This window comes from Mercurialis annua, linkage group LG7 (assembly GCF_937616625.2).
Source record: "Mercurialis annua linkage group LG7, ddMerAnnu1.2, whole genome shotgun sequence".
Classification (NCBI taxonomy): Eukaryota; Viridiplantae; Streptophyta; class Magnoliopsida; order Malpighiales; family Euphorbiaceae; genus Mercurialis; species Mercurialis annua.
The window spans coordinates 46,556,661-46,578,120 of NC_065576.1; the positions used below are offsets into that span (position 1 = coordinate 46,556,661).

At 32.4% G+C, this 21,460-nt stretch overlaps 4 protein-coding genes across 5 annotated transcripts; 1 reads left to right on the forward strand and 3 right to left on the reverse strand.

The window, feature by feature from the left end:
* Nucleotides 1–522: 522 nt before the first annotated feature.
* On the reverse strand, nt 523–4,517 carry LOC126655260 (putative metallophosphoesterase At3g03305). Its single transcript, XM_050349367.2, has 4 exons — nt 3,994–4,517; nt 2,974–3,215; nt 1,118–2,692; nt 523–711 (listed from the first exon to the last, which is right to left on the reverse strand). Exons 1-4 carry the CDS (start codon nt 4,286–4,288, stop codon nt 595–597), a joined length of 2,229 nt encoding a protein of 742 aa, XP_050205324.1. The 5' UTR covers nt 4,289–4,517; the 3' UTR covers nt 523–594.
* On the forward strand, nt 4,494–6,219 carry LOC126655262 (ycf20-like protein). 2 transcript variants are annotated; one of them, XM_050349369.2, is made up of 4 exons: nt 4,494–4,596; nt 4,820–4,893; nt 4,972–5,159; nt 5,718–6,219. In XM_050349369.2, the coding sequence occupies exons 3-4, from the start codon at nt 4,975–4,977 to the stop codon at nt 6,151–6,153; spliced, it is 621 nt and encodes a 206-aa protein (XP_050205326.1). In that variant the 5' UTR covers nt 4,494–4,596; nt 4,820–4,893; nt 4,972–4,974; the 3' UTR covers nt 6,154–6,219. The 2 variants fall into 2 exon arrangements, with proteins under 2 accessions (XP_050205326.1, XP_050205327.1); XM_050349370.1 differs by having other exon boundaries at nt 4,512–4,596; nt 5,721–6,219.
* A 168-nt stretch (nt 6,220–6,387) lies between these two features.
* LOC126655261 (protein FAR1-RELATED SEQUENCE 7-like) lies at nt 6,388–8,580 on the reverse strand. Its single transcript, XM_050349368.2, has 3 exons — nt 8,459–8,580; nt 7,150–7,736; nt 6,388–6,787 (listed from the first exon to the last, which is right to left on the reverse strand). Coding segments are annotated over exons 1-3 (807 nt in total). The 5' UTR covers nt 8,460–8,580; the 3' UTR covers nt 6,388–6,568.
* Nucleotides 8,581–12,815: 4,235 nt separating this feature from the next.
* LOC126654893 (AP2-like ethylene-responsive transcription factor BBM) lies at nt 12,816–18,036 on the reverse strand. The gene is made up of 9 exons (XM_050348890.1): nt 17,570–18,036; nt 16,820–17,441; nt 16,600–16,682; nt 16,253–16,261; nt 16,067–16,155; nt 15,751–15,824; nt 15,626–15,676; nt 14,356–14,432; nt 12,816–13,890 (listed from the first exon to the last, which is right to left on the reverse strand). Exons 1-9 carry the CDS (start codon nt 17,808–17,810, stop codon nt 13,082–13,084), a joined length of 2,055 nt encoding a protein of 684 aa, XP_050204847.1. The 5' UTR covers nt 17,811–18,036; the 3' UTR covers nt 12,816–13,081.
* Between the last annotated feature and the right edge of the window lie 3,424 nt (nt 18,037–21,460).

Sequence of the window (21,460 nt, forward strand, 5' to 3'; positions counted from 1 at the left end):
TTGGTCAATAGGGATCAACATTCAGTTAACATGTGGTATGTTCATTGTTGACCTATGGATTATTGACTGTATTTTATGAGTGTTTTTAAATGTATATTTAATTTTATTGGCTGCTATGTATGAGTGTTTTTTTAAGTGTTTGTAGTATGTCTTCTAGATGTTTTTTGTGCCTTTTTCCGATGTATTTTCGGCATACTATTAGCAAAAAATAAAATTAATTTTGGTTTATTTGCACTTCATTTTATGTTTCTTTAAATTCGGTAGTTCTGTAAATATATTTTTTGCAATACCTCGGAAAATTAATTTCCCGTTCCAGTATATATGTAATTTTTTTCCCTGATAGTTCTGAAAAAATCCCAATGAAAAATGTAAAAGACATAATTTTTATTAGGAAAATAAAATAACTTCAAATAAGAAAATTCTTATCGCAATATTATTATTATTGCATGCAATATAAATTTATATATATATTATTTTTAGTAAATAGTTATTTCAATTTCAATCATTTAATTTATGAATCAATTTCATATAAATCAACTTATCTCCTCATAATTTATTTTAATCCAAAATGTAAGTTACAGTAGATGTTTTTCATTAAATCCTCCTGGTTTTGTATGCTACATAACCCAACAGTAAGGGAATCGTAAAGCTATACACCGGAAAATGGAGCAACGGATTCATCTCATAAGCTTTCATCAGAACTCTGCAATTCTGTTAAAAAAAAAATGCAACTCATTAATTTGGATTCCAAAACAACACAATATATGAATTTTCAAGAAATAATATATTACTTCACCCTCACTTGACATTGACAAGTTATAAGCTATAATCTAAGTAGCAAGCATTCTTCAATCAATCAACGTTTTCCATTTTGAAAACATATTGAAAAGAACGTGTTGGAAACTTGGCGTTTCAAAAACGTGTCGGGAACTTGACGTTTCGGACACAAAACTTCATTTTTAACTTTGGAAACTTTAAAATAACATTGTTACGCTTTGTCTGTATCCAAGTGTTCCGATTTCCCGTATCTGTCGATGCTACAAAGGCTATAATGCATTTACTTAATACTTCACACAGCTTAATTACAGTAATGAGTTAAATATGAGTTGAACTTTACCATAAAATGCTTCCAACAGATTGCCAAGCAAATCACCAAGAGAGCCTTCCGAATCCACCTTGCACCAAAACCGAATTTCGATCTTCTATCTCCATGCTTATCATATGTTCGAGATTTCATACTGTTCCGACATTCATCGTCGTCTTCTTTTTTCTCTAGACGTGATCGAAATTGTTCCTTGAACATAGCTTTTTCAGCTGCCAATGCCGCAGCAACCATAATCGAAAGAAAAACCACGAAGAATAGATGTGGAAGGACAACCACCATTATATCTGGGGAACCGATATAGTTATGTGTTTTCGTGTTGTTGAATGATCTTACTACCCATCCCATGTAAGTCATGTAACCCGTTTCCTTTCCATCAGTGAAAACTTGCCCAATGAACCAGGGGCATACCAAAAGGTAGAATAAGTACACCAAAATACCGAACCATGCTACGGGAATTCTGCACAGGTCCTGTAAAACCCACAATATACCATGTAGGAACCTTTTTTCAACAATAAAAGACGTGTAAGAGTACTGCTTTCTCGAAAACATGAGAAGTTTCGGAATAAGCAGCACAAAGAGCATTACATATACAGCAACCCAGAATAAGGGGTAATACCAGGCAGCCCATTGGCACCCCATGACAAAAAATTCCTTCCATGTCCATGAAAGCTTAGCTCTTCGACTGTTCTCCGAAAATGGCCTTAATTCAGTCAATGTCGATCTTCCCATTATGTCAATTGTTTCTATTTGCAGCCAAAATCTATCTGGAGATGGATCCGCAAAGGCTTTACGATTCCAAGGAGCTGCATAAAATTCTCCCCTGGACGTATCCTCGGTAACCTTGGTCATGGGTGTTTCCAGGACCATGTTCAAAGTTCCGGGTTCTGCGTCATATATCCTTGCCACAACAGACACAATTGGAGAAACAGAAAACACAAGAGCTCTAACTGTTTCAGAAGATGAAGGGACCAAATGTTCACATTCATACTTCTGATGCCATGAATATGTAGACATTGTCCGCGAGTCTAACGGAAATGTTGGCAGTACAATGGTTTTTCTGGCTCCTGATTTGAAATCAATGTCCAAATACGACACATGACCTCTATCAATAGCCATAATCCGCATGGCTCGACTCTTCCTCCAATCACCCATCTCCCACTCCCAGAACTCCTGAGGCGACGGGACTCCAAATGAACAGTTTTTAGTATTTCCAGAAGGTATTTGGTGGATATCAAATTGGAAAAACTTCTGTGAGGACAAAAATTTATCACTGGACTGATGGTGTCGTTTTAAATTCTTACCAAACGTACTATGAAGATGTCCGCATACATAGGCTGATAACGAATTATTAAGGAACGTATCTTCTAGACTCTTCCCAGATTCTGAATATGCAGAGAATGATAGCGGAAAGTGTCCAAAGGCTATCTTAGATACAGGTTTTTTTGCTTGAGAATCCCAATGTGATAGTTGAAAATCTAGATCAGTTAATAGTTGGTCAGTAGGATGCCCGAAAAGATTTGTTGGGCCTCGTAAGCCAACAGACATTGTAGTGTCTAATCCAACAAAAAGATGTTTGCGGGCACCGGTCTGGACAATAAAACAAAAAGAGACAGCAATGAGAGTTATAGAGGGATGTATCGTTTCATTCCTAAACACAGCTCCATAATTGGAAGTTCAGCCTCATCTGAAATATGACCATTAATGTTTCAAAGTAAGCAATTCATTTGGTATCAAGAATGAAATCGATGTAATCAACTCCAGGGAATGAAAATCTGCTACTTAAATCACTAGATCAAACTTAACAGGCTGACACCATTCATCACAGTGATTGTTCGAAAATAAAATTTATTCTAAAGATAGCGACTGACCTCGACTGTTATGCTGTTTACTTTTCCTCTTCTTCCCAGCTGTCCGTTAATGCTGTAATTTGAAAAGAAATCAAATGAACCACCAACATTAGGTACTCCAAAATTATCATGGTTACCTCTGAGGTCATAGAATAGGTTCTTGTCAAGTCCGCTTCTTTTCACAACATCTTCCATTGTATTTTGGTACTCAAGCCACTCATCTTCATTTTGTTTCATCGTTAGCAAGTCTTTGCTTTTCCCATCTGTTAAAGAGAAGAAAAATATATTTTGAGATCAATTTATTCATCACTCCACAGTAAAGGTTATTCACATTGAGAAAACAGGTGATCCACTGATCATTAAACTATTTATAGTATAACAAAGATCCATAGTGATTTTGATTTTTATCCATATGGATATTCCAGTTTTGATTCGAAAAAGCGATTTGAATGATATAAAGCTCGGCTCGTTTAGCATGTAAATGGACGAACTCGTTTAGTGCCTAAACGAACGAACACGAGCTCGGCTCGTTTAGAATCTAAACAAATAAAAATAAGCTGAACACGAACCAAATATGAACATTATAAACCTTAAATGAACCAAACATGTACATCTCGTTCCAAGTTCAAACGAACACGAGTTAAACACGAACCGAATATGAACATTATAAACCTTAAATGAACAGAACATGAACACCTCATTCAAAGTTCAAACCAAAACGAGCTGAATACTAACCGAATATGAATATTATAAACCTTACATGAAACGAACCTCGTTCAAAGCTCGAGCGAACCCTAGCAGTACCTAATAACAAGCTGAACATGATCACATCAAAGTTCAGCTCAGCTCGGCTCAACTCGGTTCATTTACAGCCCTACATATATCTACAATATGGCTATACTTTGCAAAAAGTAGTCCCATTTTTATTGTGCTAACCATAATTGCTATTAAACATATCATCACATCCACATAATCCAATCAATTCCTACTTCCTACACTCTAAATTCCAACAAAACTAATAAAAGAGACTACAAATCAAACCTGTGAGATCTCCGGTTATGAGAACAAGACAAGGATTAATCATTTGAAGAGCAGGTCCAATGATCTTCTTAAAATCTTGAGCTCGATCAGGGTGGTGAACACTGAAATGAAGATCAGAGAGCTGCACCACCCATATTACTGATTCTGGGCCGCCATTAACTTCAATCACTTTGCTTTCAAATTGCACTAATTCTTCCACTCTGTGATGTATTTTTGCAGACACTAAACTGGTGGGTACTGTACAACAGAGACATAAACACATCAAAAATAGAATACCCATATCCCCCAAAATCATGGAAATTGTTGTTCTTTCATAGTTTTTATTGATTAATTGAAAAATTTGGAACTTTTTTTATGAAAAAGTTTGGAACTTTGACTCTCTGCAGTTTGTTTGGTAGATGAAAGACATAAACTTTTTCTGTTAGTGCCACCTAGGATGCCACGTCAGTAATTCTTTTTACAGTTTAGTAAATTTTGCTCTTTTTAATTTCGTTTTTTAGTATTTTCGGGTTTTGTAGTTTACTGCCTCTTCACTCCTCCACCTCACAAGTGAAGAAGTAGCAGAGAAAACTGTAAAGATTAAAGCTTTACTCTCATTTGCAGGTTAGGGTTTGCTCTTATTTTCTTGAATTTCTATGTTTATATATTTTTAGCTTAAGTTTAATTTGTATTTAGAAATCTTTATTGATAAATTGAATCCTTAAAAACTGATCTTGTCAAAGAAATTGAATTATCCTTGAATTTACATGTAATGCTCAGAGTGAGACACATATGTATAACTATAAGTATTCAAAGTTTGTAATTCAGATTGTAATGTCTTTTCCAGGACCTAGAGTTTTTACGAGACATGCTTAATGGTCGAAAATTCGAGCCAGCATTGAGGAAAGAGCGAAACTGAAGGTTTGAACAATGATCTTGCTTTGAGATTGTTTAGATTGTTCGAATTTCTAATCCTTTTGGTCGAATTTTTGCTTATAGTTCATGGCATGCCAAGTCGGAGCAAAGATGTTGCTGCAGTCGCGTTTATGTGTAATAGAGAGTGAAGTCTTTGAAAGATCAAATATATCTCTTACAATTTGTGCTATGCAGAAGTGGAGCACTGAGTTGAATTATAGTGGACAGTTATCGAAGAATGGCGTAAAGTCTGCCTCTTTTCTTAACAAGAGGTATGCTTTTGAACTTTTTATAGAGGTAGTTTGTTGAAAGGCATCTATTTCGTGTGTATTCATGATGGTAACATATTACCGAAGTGTTTTATTTGTGCGAGAACTTTCTTCTGCACATTTAGGCTAAGTGAAATTATCTAGTTGAAACGGTACATCTCCCATTGTTTAATAATTCAATTTCCCCAGTTTATTCCGTTAATGGCGTAATTTAAACCATAGTATTGTTTCTGGTTTGCAATTATTTCTTCAAGTTTGTTTCAAGATGTTCCTTTGCACCATGTGTGAAATGAGTCACCTTTCATGGTTTATCATGAATCCCATCATTTTAATGAGACCATTTTCAATTAGTTTATCATGTTCATAATAGTGTTTATGAATCTTATTTTCTTTTACTTTAAGTCAATGTGATGCTGGCCTGATGCAAGGGCTTGTGATTCTAAAACAACAACATTTCTGTCCTATTATAGAAAGAATTTTGCCTCCATAATTGCAGTCGTATCCTGAGATAGTTGATTTGGCATAATGGAAGTCGGGTCATTTGTTTTTCTTATCGCGCAGCAGATTTCGGTTGCGACAATATGATTGGAGAATACCCTTTGCATTGGACACAGGGGGGTTATCTGGAAATGGCGGGGAACAGAATGGTAACCGTGACGAGTCTGGTCTAGGTAGCACTCGGTTGGGAAGGATAGTGAGTGCAGGCGGCAGGCAGCTACTGCAGAAGCTGAATTCGGCGAGAAAGAACTTCCCGATGAAAGTATTTCTCATTCTGTTGGGATTTTACACTGCAAATGCGTTGGCTACAATTCTTGGGCAGACAGGTGACTGGGATGTATTAGTTGCAGGAGTTGTGGTTGCTGCCATTGAAGGCATCGGCATGCTTATGTACAAAAAGCCGATTGGGAGGTTGCAGTCTTTCGTGGTAATGATTAACTATTGGAAAGCCGGTGTGTGCTTAGGTCTTTTTGTGGATGCTTTTAAGTTAGGCAGTTGAGCTCTTTTTCTCATCAAGTACTTCATGTTTCACTTTTTTTGGTTGTATTTGCATTGACTCTATCAATATTTGGTGCAATAAAATCAAAAGTGAAGGATTCCATTGTTAAAAATTAAAGAAAAGGGATTATAATGGAAGAGAGAAGGAAGTTGTGGGACTGTCAGTGCAAATTAACTCATATCTCCAAACTTCAACGTTCAAACTACAGCCATTTTCACATTCAGATGCAATGTGTTAAAATGGAAACATAATTCAGATCATTTCATTCAACAACATGAAGAAAACTGTATACAGAACTGCCAGTCTGCCAGTATTCAAATTTGCATAATTACATTACACTGTAAAGAAAAGGGGATTAAAAGTTAAAAAAAAAAAAAGTAAGTTGAGAAGTTAGATCTCCACTATAATGACACAGCTATCTTGAATTCAGGTTCAGATTCAATCTTTTAGGATCCTTCGATTCGGATTCAATCTTGTTTACTTTATCTACTATGTACTGTACCTTTTCTGATAGGCCCTGTGTGTGCTCCTCAATGTGGTTGAATAAAAGGTTTATGAATTCTCTAAGGGAAGCCGATCGTTTTCTCTCCGTCGTTAGCTCCTGAGTTAGTTCACGGATTCTCCTGTCGTCACTCTAACAAAATTCCAAAAAGAGGAGAAAAATTATCAGTTAAACTATCAGGCTCTGTGGAAAGCATAATATCTTGTTTTTCTTGCTTTCTAGTCCAACATTTGATTTGCAATTGTTAACGCGAATCGACGGTAATTAGGCTGTAGCTATTGTTCATTCATAAAATTTAAAAGATAAATAAAATGCGTAAAAATGCTTTATTGTGGACAAAGCAGCACTGGTTGTACACATATTATGATGAGCACAATGATCTAGAGCAGCCAAAGTTAAAGTCTGTCACAGATATGAATTGTTGGAAGTTGGAACCTAATCTCAATGTGGTGCATGATGCAAACTCAAAAGTATCTATAGAGACGAGAGCTTACCGGAACTTGGGAGATTCGTCCCTTTTGAAATACGCTATCATTTAAGGGATGTGTATGATCTTTTATCAAGTTACTAATAAACCATTTCCCAGAACTCTGCTTCTTTTTGAATGAAACCCTGGCTTTGCATCCCACTCTAATAGAACCACGAGCCTTCGGTGATCTTACATATGCCGTATCATTCCTACTATTGGGTCTCTGAAAACCCTCTCTGCTACAAACGAGCGTTTTTGAAACAACAACCCCATCAAGTTGGGAGGTGCGGTTAATACGGGTGATAAAACCCATCCGCATGGCATATTTACAGTAAAATTCAAGTGCGGCTGAATGTGAGTCAAATTCCTGACCTACATATGGTTCATCTGATGGTGGCTCGGGTTGTGATACTGCTTCATCGACATTACTTCCGTTCTCTAATTCTGGTTGAGATACTGCTTCGTCACCATTACTTCTGTTCTCTAATTCTGGTTGTGATACTGCTTCGGCATTACTTTCCTTCACCCTACCATCATTACCGATCCGAGAACTGCTATCAACTGAATTATTTGGTACTTCACCCGAAATATCTGTACTACGTTCAGAATCCACTGTGACAAAAGAAAAACAAATCCAAATAAAAACAGTGATAGTAAACCAACACTCATATTCTACACAAAATTAGTCATTTTCGCTCGCATTAAGGAGGCAAACTGCAAAATTCCAGCTGAAGCAAGAAGATACCATTATCAAAATATGGTTATAACTCTTTAGTACCATGTTAGAAATCCATAACCAAGGTAAAGGAAGAAAAAATCAAATAGCTTTGATCCATTAATGAAAGTTTTGGCAACAAAGTCTAGCACAATATGTAGCACGGACACATATATGGGAAAACGAGACACTTGGACACACACATATATGGGAAAACGAGACACTTGGTCACGGACACAGTGTGTCAAAAATGAAGTTTCGGACGCATTTTCGAAACAATGCTATTTTAAGATTTCATGTGTTAAAAATAAAATTTTATGTCCGAAATATCAAGTTTCCGACACATTTCCAAAACAAAAAGTTGATCGAATAAAGTGTCCGCTACTTAAAGGAATTGATCAAACACATTTACTCTGCAATCCAAAATAACATAATCACATTACTAAGACAAACAGAGTCTAAAACTATAAATAAAGAGCACAATTCAATTTTTATATCTGTTAGATAATATAAAGATTCAATCTTTAATTTGAAACAACAATAAAAAAATTGGAATTTTTGTACTTTATCAAAGCGAATTAATACGAAATGGGAGTTAATAAAGGAAATAAAAGCTTACTGATATCATGTGAGGGAGAGTCAGATCGTGAGTTCAAAAAGAAAAATTTTCTGTTTGGTTGATGGGAAAATTATTTGATGGGAAAAGAAAAAAGTAGCAGCATTCGCCTGCAGTAAGTTACGGAAACACGTGAAAATGCAGGCCGTAGACTCATCAGACAATGGATGGTCCAGATTCAACCAAATTTGTTTGAGAAAAATCGCACTAATGGCATCTGGACTTTTTAAAATCTTATTTTAATATATGTACTTATTTATTTTTCATTTGAATGTCAGAATTTGTTTATTTATATTGAACCAGTACAACAATTTTTTTCAAATTAAAATAAAAACAACATAAATTATCCTTTAAAATTGTTAAAGTAAAATTAAAGTTAATTACTAATAATTATTAATTCACTTGTTTCAATTTTTTATGAATTTTAAAATAAAGATAAAGATAATTATAATTCTTATTTTTATTTTTATTAAATTAAGATATATATAAAATTTACTAAATATATATTAAACTAGTGATATAAAATAAACCCAAACTAGCCTATTAGACTAATCATCAATAGGTTTTAACCATTTTTTACCATTTTTTTTTTCAATTTTTTCCGGTTTTTTCACCGGTTTGGTCTAAATATATTTTTCTGAAAATAAAAAAATTTATTATAAAGGGTCCAATTTTTGGTAGTGTTTATTAAGAATATTTTAAGAAAAACCAAATATTAAATGTGTTTATAAAAAAATCTCACTTACAAAAACAAATTTTAAAAACTTTATATTTACACTTTTTATATTTATATCTAATTCTTATATAAGTATAAAATATTCTAAACATTAAAAAATATTTTATTCTACGGTTTGTAATTCATCTTCCTTTTGTCAAAATTTAGTTTTTTTTTTTGTTAGACTAATTTCAGCACGGGTCTAATGTAATGATTGTTGGGCTTCTGCGTTAAAATTATGATTTCAATTGTCTTTCTCCTATTTTTATAAAAGTCACCTAAAAATAAAAAGACAATTAATACATGATATTATAAAAGTTACAACCGCTTTCTCATCATTAGAAAAAGGCAAGCATGTATCAAGGTATGTAATTATGTTTGAATTTATTTGCATTATAAATCTTGCAAGTATGTGTTGGTGTTAAAATAATTTACTTATTTTTTAACTTAATTGTTTTTTATTCAAATCTTTACCATTTTAAATTAACTCCTAATAATTTAAAACAAAAACAATAATCATTTTAAATTAAAATTTTATATAACAAATTATCCCCTAAATTCTTTTATATATAACAAATTAATCTCCAAATTAATTTTTTAATAAAAACATTAAATATTTTTAAATTTTTAACAAAAAATATTAAAAAAATTTAAATTTTTTTATAGACCCGTGGGTCCTCAAGAACAGATCCGTGGGTCTGTTCTTGAAGAAGATCTGTTCTTCTTGAAGAACAGACTCAGGTCTGTTCAAGAACAGACCATGTCTGTTCAAGAACAGACCGGATCTGTTCTCTGAAGAATAGATTCGGGTCTGTTCTTCAGAGAACAGACCGGCCGTCTGTTCTCTGAAGAACAGACCGGAGCTGCTAGCAGCAGCTTTCTTTTTCCGGCGAGGAGAGTTTCTCCTCGCCGGAAACTTAGAAAAAAATTTAATTTTTTTTTGAAAAAAATCTAAAAAGGCCCCTGAATTAATTAGGTTTAAATTATAATTTATTAGTATTTAAATATGATTAATTAGGGTAATTTTTAATTAATTAGTAACCTACTCTCCAATTAAGGTGCCACATCAGCATAAGGGTCTTTTTGTACCGGTTTTGACAAGTTCAGGATAAAAGTAATCCGGTTTTTTCAATTTGGACGTTTTTGATACTTTATGCCAAGTTGAGGGGGTAAAGTGATCCTTTGTTCACAATGTTTTAGTGAAAAACGATTATAGGCTATACAATAAAGCGCGAACGAAAAATTAAAATATGAATCTCTTATAATAAGGCTATGTTGGATCTTCAGGCTATGTTTCTAAGTACATTTTAACTAGGCTTAAATGCATAAAAAATCACCAACTTTCGCGTGTTTTTGGTATTTAACATGAACTTTTAATTTTGGCATAAAAATACACGAACTATCTGATTTTTGCAATAATAACACGAACATAATTTTAGGCGTAAAACGACACCGTTTCTCCCCTAAAACGGCACCGTTTTTGCCTTAAAACGACATCGTTTTTTGAAAAAAAATGCAAACTTGGTCTTATATGCAAAAAATTGATAGTTCATGTATTTTTACGTCAAAATTAAAAGTTCGTGTTAAATACCAAAAACACGCGAAAGTTAGTGATTTTTTGTGCATTTAAGCCTTTTAACTAGCATCATATTATTTCTACTATAATAAACTCCAATATATTACTAATAATAAAATATCTTTAATTTCTGAAAATATGTATCGAAAAATAAAAATTCATAAACTTTAAAATATTATTTTAATTTAAACAAAAGATTATAATTTATTAAAAATAAAATGTTTTATAGTAATTAACTAATTATTAAACTAGTATACTATATATAAAAGCACGGATGGGAGGGGACATGCAAATTTACTAAATAATCATTTTCAGTTTACTACTAAATAAAGGTTTTATAGTAATTAACTAATTAGTTATTTAATTAATCACTATTGTAAAAAATAGTTTTTAGTTTTTAGTATGTAAAAAATAACTAAATTGTCTCCAAATTAGTAGGAATACCTATCTTTTAGTTTAATTGAACTACAAAATTAAAATACTGTATTTGGTCAATATAATATTATTTAAATTTCTATCTTATTATTTTTAAAGATATTATTAATAAAATTAAGTTAATTATTTAATTATGGTTATTATAAAACCAAAAAAGAATAAATTCAGTATGGAAAAAAAAATTAATAACCGAATATATTATATTTACTTTTAGAAAAATTCTTAACTATTTTAATATTAATTATAAATAAAAAATTAATATAATTATAATAAATTTACTAATATGTTCATTGAGAAGTTACGTTACGAGCCACGTGCATAGCACGTAATGCGGAACTAGTTTATTTAAAACCGTCAATCTATTTAGGAGGAAGAAGTGGGGTTTTTGATATTTAGGTGTCTGATAAGAGGGAAAAATTCTGATTTAGTGCCTCTTTGGAATTTAATTTCAAAAGAGTGCCTCGACCCACGCGTTCCGCATTGTGGGAATGCGGAACACGTGGCGTTCCGCATTGCTACAATGCGGAACGCCTTGATTAACTGATTAATTACTTAATCAGCTAATTAAGAAGCGTTCCGCATTGTAGCAATGCGGAACGCTGCTCCCCAATAATTGGGGAGTATTTTTTGACTCTACTTTATTTTTTTTATGGTAGATTAATTTTTTCCTTAATATTAATGACATCCTAATTTCATAGTATTTTATTTTACTGTTACTCACGTCAATTTTTCACGGCTAAAAATCATTTTTTTAATCAAATTATTTTTTATCCTTGTTTTTTTATTGCACAGAGAATAAAAGGAAGCTATAACTGTATTTTTAGAAAAAACATAACCATCGTCAGAGGCAAAAAGCAAAAAACATAACCCAACAAATTTGATTGATGCTATGCCATAATTTTTTTGAATATAACATCTGGTTGTTGGTTCCGTCATATCATAATCATCATTATAGAGATTACAACGGTTAAAATAAATATGGTAAGTAAAAATAAATAAATATAAATGAAAAAGATTTAAGTTGAATAATTTTATTGTTTAAGGAAATAAAAAACCAATCATAAAGAAAAGTAGAGTCACATGTATAAATGATAAATATAAATAGAAATGACTTAAGTTGAATAATTTTATTGTTTAAGGAAATAAAAAACCAACCATTTAAAAAATATAGAGTCAAATGCATAAAGGATAATCATTTATAACCGTTTGTTAAAATCGTTGGTTAAATAAAATTAATATTATATTATTTGTTAAAATCGTTTTTTATAATAGTTTGTTAGTATTATTTTTTATTTCATTGCAATGATTGGATAATTTATTACCCAATCATTGCATCTCACTAATGATTGGGGAGATAAAAGTGCTCCCCAATCATTGGAGAGAAGCAGTGTTCCGCATTGCTACAATGCGGAACGCTGCTAATTAGCTGATTAAGTAATTAATCAGCTAATTAAGGCGTTCCGCATTGTAGCAATGCGGAACACCACGTGTTCCGCATTTTCACAATGCGGAACGCGTGGGTCCAGACACTCTTTTGGAATTAAATTCCAAAGAGGCACTAAACCGGAATTTTTCCCTCCTACCAGACACCAAAATATCAAAAACCCGAAGAAGTGTAATAAGAAAAAAGAAAATGGAAAAGAAATCCAATCTTTGTATAATAACTATCGTTATGCAAAATTACAAAGTCTGGTGTGCTAAACAAAAACACTTCACTATTCCGAGGATCTACTCTCCATCCATATATTCGAAGTTCCCCCCAACAAAAATCACTAGAGAATTAATTTTCCAATCTCTCATAGCTGAACTTCATCACTTACATATAGAAAAAGAGAAAAATCCCATCATCTTCCACAAACCATCAAATTTCATTGTTTTTATGTATACAATTCATCTCTGTTTATGAATGGTTCCACACTGTAAATGTCGAACCTCCATGGCAGATATTAGACCTCTGACCAACAACCGGAACAGCAGCCGGCACCCAGTTATTGCAGCTTGAACTCTGATCATTCGCAGACGACGACTGCTGCGAGTTAAGATAGTATAAGTTTCTTGCTTGATACGGATCCATCATATTCTCATAGCCATTCCCTTCGTTGTCATTACTATTATTCGACATAACTGTCGCTAAAGGAATCGCATAACCGCCACCATGGCTGCCGTATTCACCTCCATTGCTGTACATTACTGAGTTGGAACCGGAACTGTGCTCCATGGAACAAGATTCCATACTCATTAAGTTGTGAACAACGGAACTCGGCTGAAAGAAATTATGGATGTTCGTGTTTGTGTTCGTGTTTGTGTTTCCGAGTTGAATCTGATGAATGTCTTGAAAACTGTGGTCTGTTTCGGTGTCTTGTTCTTGCTTGCACCAGAGTCTTTGTCCGTAATTCGGGTAATGGAGGGTGTAATTAGGTTGTTGTTGTTGATGAAATGCGAGGTTTGGCGGCCAGCCGTAGGTATTGATTCCGTCTGTTAGCTGTGAAGTTAAGGTGTCCGTGTCCGGTCTGTGAATGTGATCGATACTGATGTTTTGTGCTTGCTCTACGTCTTTGAGTCGCTTGGCTGCACCGCCGATTGGTAATGTGCTGCTCTCGAGGATGGTGTTAACGTCATATCGGCTCATGTCGAAGTTTGTGACGGCGTTTAGGCCTCGGAATTTTATGGCTGCTATGTCGTAGGCTTCTGCTGCTTCCTCTTGAGTGCCTGCACACATTCGTTATCTTTATATACTATTGCAGCAATATCTCATTTGCATGTATAGTGGATTGAATATTTTTACGGTTATAAATGATACACATATTTGTACAAAGTGGCTAATGATGTTTTATCTGTTATATTTTGATAACCGAAATTATATTTTTCAATCATCGAAAGGTTATTTAATCAATTCCATGAATGTTTATTTATGGGACCGATAGATTACTGTGTATCCAACTTTACTACGCAGACAATCTGTCAACGGAAAAAATGATTATAATAGAAATTGATTGAATGATGTCTCGTTGTTGAAAAATAAAAGTTCAGTTTATCATAGGTTGGTATCCATTATAAAAAGTGTATAATTCATTAATGTAAAAATATTTAACTAGTGCATACAATTTAAGAAGCTAATAATGGTGGGATCGAGAAGCATAAATTAGGAGAGCAAACAAGAGAATGTAAACTTACTGAAAGTTCCCAAATAGAGGTCTTTGTTCCCGGCAACTCTGCCAATTCTTGCCTGCCATCTTCCATGCTGATGGTGTCTGTATAATTAAGGTATATATAGATCAAACAAATTGTTGGTTCTTAAACTAAAAACAAAACAAAAAGATGAGTGCCCAATTTAATCAATAAATTAGAGTTTACATATTCATAACTTTAATTTGAAAAAAAGAAGGAAAAATCAAGGTTATTGTCATATATCTACACCTTTAGCGTCATTTTCCGATTTAAACATTTCTACCAAACGTGCCACCGCACATATTTAACCTTTTATCTTTGACCAAAAGGTCAACGCGCCCCCTAAACTTGTGACACGGGATTATCTAATCCAATTTGTACTTGTTTTAGCAACTAACCCCAATACTCTTCATTTTTGGATCAAATAACCCCATAATTTTTATTTTTATTTTAAAAAATGAATTTAGAATAATTATATTGCAATAATTAAGAAAGTATCTATTTACTTTTTTTGCATCTTTCACCTCCGATTTGTATTTTACGCGTTCTAAAAATACAATTATGGGGTTATTTGACCCAAAAATGAAGCGTTTTGGGGTTAGTAGCTCAAAAAAGTATAAATTGGATTAAATGACCATGTGTCACAAGTTTAAGGGGCCCGTTGACCCTTTGTTCTTTTATCTTTTAATATAAAAGCAGAACTTTTCATTTTGTAATGTCTACTATTTTGGTCATTCAAAATTGCAAAAATGACATTATTTTACGAAACAAAGCGGTGCCGGTCTATAAAATGAAACATTTATAAAAATTGGGGATGCGAGGTGAGACGTTTAGTAGATTGTGTTTAAATAAAAAAAACGCAAAAGGTAGGGATATTTTTTTGACAATAACCCAAAATCAATTGTGATCCGATAATTTTGAATATTTTACATAATATTTTTACCAAGTAATTTTTTTTAAAGGATTAATTTACTCTGAATAAAATGAAAATACTTACTAATAAATTTTTTATTAAAGAAATATTTCCTTTTTAGATTTTTGGAGATTATTAAGTTCTAGTTATTTTCAGTAAAATAAATAATGTTATTAAATGAAATGAAATTGCTAGTTAATTATAAACTAATAATATTACTTTTTTGATAAACTTGAGTAGATTTTCTTGAATTTTTTTATAATTGGTTTAATTATGAATTCATTTGTTAAGCAATTATAAATTACTCCTTATCATGAACCCTTTAACACAAATTTACAGACAACGGTATTTGATTATATATACCTGGTGACTCCTCGATAAATGGATGCACCCCGAGAAAACCCACTACTCTTTCTGCGACGACATAACATTAATTAGTGACGAGAGTTGAATAAAAGGTATTAGAAGACAACGGCATTTGTAAGTACCTTCGCAAGGATGCAACATATTCTTGTCTTGTCATGTGCTTCATTTCTTCTACCTCTTTTTCATAGTTGCTAATCTGCCATATTATCAGTATACAAGACCCTTAATTATAGCTTAATCCTCCAATTCTTCTCTATTAGGGCACATAATCCCCAATAATGGGGTTACTTTTAGGGAGCACAAGAGCTTAAATTATGTAAAAATCCAAAATTATCTCCACTAATGTTTTGCTTAAAATAACGGCGTACCAATGAAATGGCAGACAAAATTTGATTAAAAGAAAGCACAACTTTTAGTGACGAGAATTAAATATCGTACTGGGAAATTCGTCGTTGTAGAGGTGCCCCAGTATTTCAGTGCCGCTAAATCGTATGCTCTCGCTGCCTTATCTTCTTTATCATAACCACCTAATCAAATCAACAAAAATTAAAAAACAGAACTTCAAAATAAGATTAAAATACTTTTATTTGTACAAGAAATTTCAAAAGTTAAAGAATCATTTACCCAAATAAACTGCAATGAGATTGATCAGAGAGGCCCACATCAAGATATTGTAAACATCATGCATTCAAAAAGATAGCAATCAATGTTAGTTATCAAAAATTGAAAAAGGACTTAATTTTATTATTTGTATAGAATTCGACTATTTATTCGATCAACATTTTGTATTTTAGAAACGTGTCGAAAATTTAAGCATTGCTGACGCGAAACTTCAAATTATGTATAGAAAATCTTAAAATAACATTATTTTTTCGTATTAGACATTCATATTTGTGTCTAAGTGTTCTATTTTTTCGTATTTATGTTCGTGTTACATCTTTGAGTATTGTATAAATAATGTAGACCCATACCTTGCCTTCCTTTTCGAGTTTGTCCTTCTCTTCTGCAACTATTATCCCACAGATGAGCTTCATATCTACCTGTCCATCTATGTCTGAAAAACAACAAAACCCTCAAATTATTACCACTTATTGCCAACTCAAAATCATGTAACAATAATAGGAAACAATCAAAGTACTACCCGAAAAATAATCTAATAACAAATATTCAGTGATTATAATGAATGAACACCTTGTTACACCACGGTATATCGAAGTTCTTTGTCCGAAAGTGTCAATTGATTTTCTTGGAACTGCTTCAATAGCACCAGTTTGGCTATCAACACCACTTGTCGTCGTCGTTGTAGTCGTTGTCATTGCTGCTGCTGTCGTCGTCTTTTGTTGCTTGTTATTATTATTATCAGAAGAAGAACTATGATCTCCACTATTATTACCATCTCCATTTGCTGCAAGAACTGACTGTGACCCAGTACTCATTGAAAGAGACAAGCTTTGTGCACCACCGCCGCCATTAATGTTCTTATTAGTAATCTCTTGTTGTTGCTGTTGTTGTTGTTGTGTCACAGCCGGTTGGTTTCTTAACCAAGTCTTGATCATTGACAAACCAATCGAACTGTTATTACTGTCACCATTATTGTTTGTTTTATCATTTGTTTGCAAAGAGCAGTTCTGAAACATGTACTGATCTCCAGTACTTGTGTTATACATTGGTGGAAGCTTTTGTTCATGATTAGAGAATGAATGAACTCCAAGAAAATTTTCTAACTTGGGTTCTTGATTTTCACCAAGGTTTTGAGTGTTGCATGAACTTCCCATAAACATAGACAGGTCTGGATTTGTTTTCATATTCCAATCTGTCAAACAATCCAAAGAAAACAAATAAAATCATTAGTCAAAGTCATTTTTAAATTTTTTTAGTGCAGTGGGTGTTAGGGTTTCAGTACTTTTTGTGTAATATATGTTAGTTTTATGGTGCACAAACCTTGAGAGTGGTGGTTTCTGAAAGCTTCGGGCATGCCGAAAGGAGCAGAAGTCGAGTGAGAACTAAGATCGAAGCACTCGCCGGAGACATGGGTGCCGGAGATTTCATCGGAGTGGAAACCTAAGCGATGAGACTGTGTGTTTTGAGAGTGATGATCATCTTGATGATGATGATGATCAGATGGTGATGGAAGTTCATGTGGGGAAAGAGAAAAACCTAACCAGTTACTCATTGATGACATAAATTTGTGTTAAGAATCCAAAAATGGAGTTTTTTTTTTTTGGTTAAGGAAAATATGAAAGGAAGATGTTATTTATAAGTTCATGCATGAAATAAAGAAAAGAGAAGAAAAAATGAAGATGAAAAATGGAGAAAAAAAATGGAAGAGAAACAGATATTTTGTAAATGGAAAAGAAGATGAAGATTCATATAGTGAGGTTTATTTTGGGAGTGAAGGGCAGTTGAATCTTTTCACTCTGCAATTCAGAAATTCAATACAGTACATGCTGGCTATCATGGGCACTTCTGTACTTTCGTATCTCCTTAATTTACATAGTTAATAGGCTACTATATCAACAATATTTTAATTTATAAAAAATTAACTATAAATACTGAAATACATATTAGATACTATTGAACGCAAACTTACTCGAGTCGAGTTCTACAGTTGAATTAATAATCTTTTAGTACGAATTAAATGACATGTGAATAAAAAAAATTATGAACATCATTTACAAATTCTATTTTTTTTTTCTTTTTAAAATCAATGGTAGCCTATTCAAATTTAACCTTGATTCTGCCCGTGTTGAGTTTAAATATAGCTAGAAATGTAGTTTAAATTTAAACTTGAACATTCAAGTTCAAATTTTACATCTGTTGAAGCTCATTTACACCATTAATTAATATAGCCCGATAATGCAATAAGATGTGTCCAAATTTTAAACTTAAAAAAATGGAATGAAATGATCAAATAATTGAAGATCGGCGATCAAAGAGGCGACCGTCCATTCAACCGGTTAGTTCCACCTCTGTATTTAACAGTTGCTTACAAAGTTTAGTTTAATAAGGAGTAAAATAATGTAAAGGTGCACGAGGAGCACAGCAAAAATTGCAGATTGCAATCCAAAATTAGGTAAGTTGAACTCATATTTGAGTCTACATGCATGCTTAAATTAAATCAACTTAAACAGGAAGAGGATGTACACGTGGGTATAAGTAATGTATAAGCATGTGATTTCGTAATCTGAAAACAAACACCTTTCAATTTTCAAAGATACCTATCCAATTTCATTCCATTGTTTACAACTTTACTCTAATTAATAGTATTCACATATGACAGCAGTAATATTACTATATAATTGGTCCAATATTTATATATATACTGAATGCAACAGTTGGTTGGTCGTATTATAAGTGTTAATTAATTTTTGTGAAATTACGTACAGCTGTGTGAAAAATGTGACATAGAGCGACGATAAACCCACACGCCCCCTCTTCTTAATTTCCTCTTCACACCCACACCCACACCTATTTATTCAGGAGACATAAGTCCTTTCACTGTCAGACTCATCTGCTACTACCACATTTACATTCATACTCTTTTAGGGTTTCATATATAAACGGCTTATTTACACCTGAGTTACTAGTCTTTGGACTTTACGGTAAAATTGTAAAATTAATCAGTTTACAACGATAAGATAAGATAGAAAAAATACTAAAAATTCTGAGGTTTTTAAAGTATTAGGCCTGTAATTAATTAAGAATAATAACCTCTATTTTTAGATCAATTTTTAATGAAATAGAATTATTACGGTCCTTAACTTGTTTACATCTTAAATTAATCTAAATATATAAACAATATTTTCCATTAATTGAAAAAATGGCTGAACTAATTATTTGATTTCGAATAATTTTTCAAACATTGAACTAACCATTTATGTTTTTTAGTACAATTATCAATTTGATATTCGTAGTTACTATTTGATTAATTTGTATCAATTCAGACAGAATTCTTTAGGACAGTAAAAAATTTAAAATACTTTTGAAATTATTCTACACATGATATAACTTGAAATTAAAATCTCTGATTAAACAATTCAGACTGCATCGATATATTAATATCTTTTTATATACTGGCAAAAAGATACTTAAAAACCGAACTACAATTTTTTTTATATTTCAATTATTATCGTTTTAGTTTTTATATTGAACTCAACTATATTTTTATATGATGAAGTTACTAATTACTGAATTCGGATAGATTGTTAATTGTCAACATGACCGGAAGAAATTAGTGATACTATCAAATTAACTTTGAAAAATTCTAACTCTATATTATACATCATTTTAACAGAGATAGAATCTCATTAAGTTCGTGGTAAAATTATCAAATTTTTGAATTTAACGTAAGTCAGTGACTCTATTCAGGCTCGAAATCGAAACCTTATAAACGCATCGGAAAATTTAGCCACTTGAGTTAGACTTCACCGGCATCTCTACATTATAGATAACCCTACATTATATACATTACACATAGTCATGGAAAGAATACCCATAACTTTGTCACATTCCATAATACATATATATATGACATTATTAAACTATAGGTTATGTGGTAGTCCTAATCATCAAACTGCTCCCCCGCCAGAAACGGGCGTCCCTTTTCTCTCTCTACTGTGCACTGCACATAACAATAATTCATGCATGTCTCATACTTTAATAAAAGAGGGGCAGAATCCTCTATGTATTCCATTATTCACATAAATATTATTCAAAAATAGAATAAAATTATTATTTAAAAATGCTGCACCCCTATAACAAGACATTTACCCCTGTCTTCAGGGTTTTTTGAACTTATATATATTTTTCATCCTCATTACTAATTTTTAATTATTGTTTTGTAGAGGGACAGATTGGAAGAAAATCTATTTTCCTTAATTCAATTCTCTCTTTTCAATGGTTTTGTTTTCTTTTCTCCTTTTTAGTAGTATTTGTTTTAATTATTTTTCATAACATAGATTTTACATTCCTTTTTCCTAAAATGTACTATCTCAATAAATAATTTGTCATATCTATATAACGGTGTTATTCACTTAACAGTTAACACCCATTTTATTTTAAGAAAAATATGTTTATCTATTTAAGATATAATACATTGTTTTCATATACTATAACTTTAAGATTTTATTTGAGTGATTCATTATTTATCAAATATATTTGAAAACACGACATGATCTTTTTATATAAAACATTTAAAAATATAAAATGTCTATTCTTGAACGAGACGGAATGAGTAATATAAAATAGAGATAGATATTAGCTTAATTAATTAAGATGCATGTACTATATTTGAAGGTAATGGTAGAAATTAAAAGAAAGTGATTGATCTCGAAAAATGCAAAGTAAATTTAAGAATAGAATAAGCAAAGTTTGACCGTCAAGAAAGCGAATCAAAGACGGTAAAACCACATGGCCTCAAAGTTGTCGATAATTATTATATCTTACTGTAAAAACTCACTCTGTCTCGGTAATCTAATCAAATACTATAATTTATCATGCCCAACCCTCGCCCCAGCTCTCTATCTTAGACAAAAATAAAGTTGTTTAAAGGCTGTGACTCTTTGACCCAGTAAAACCTTCTTTTAGGGTTGCCCATCATATTTATATTTTAACCCTAAGTCCAATATAATCTTAAACTTTCACCACTTGCCTGCATTTTATTTCTGGAGCCATATACATATTTCACATATAGAGTTGGTATATAAGGTTCTCTCGTGATTCAAGTGAGATCGCGGGTTCGAACCATATTTATGTATAAAGCCATTTAAAATTTAGTTTAGAATTTACTTCCCGCAAAGAACCTATATTGTAGAGAAAAAAAAAGTGATTGGA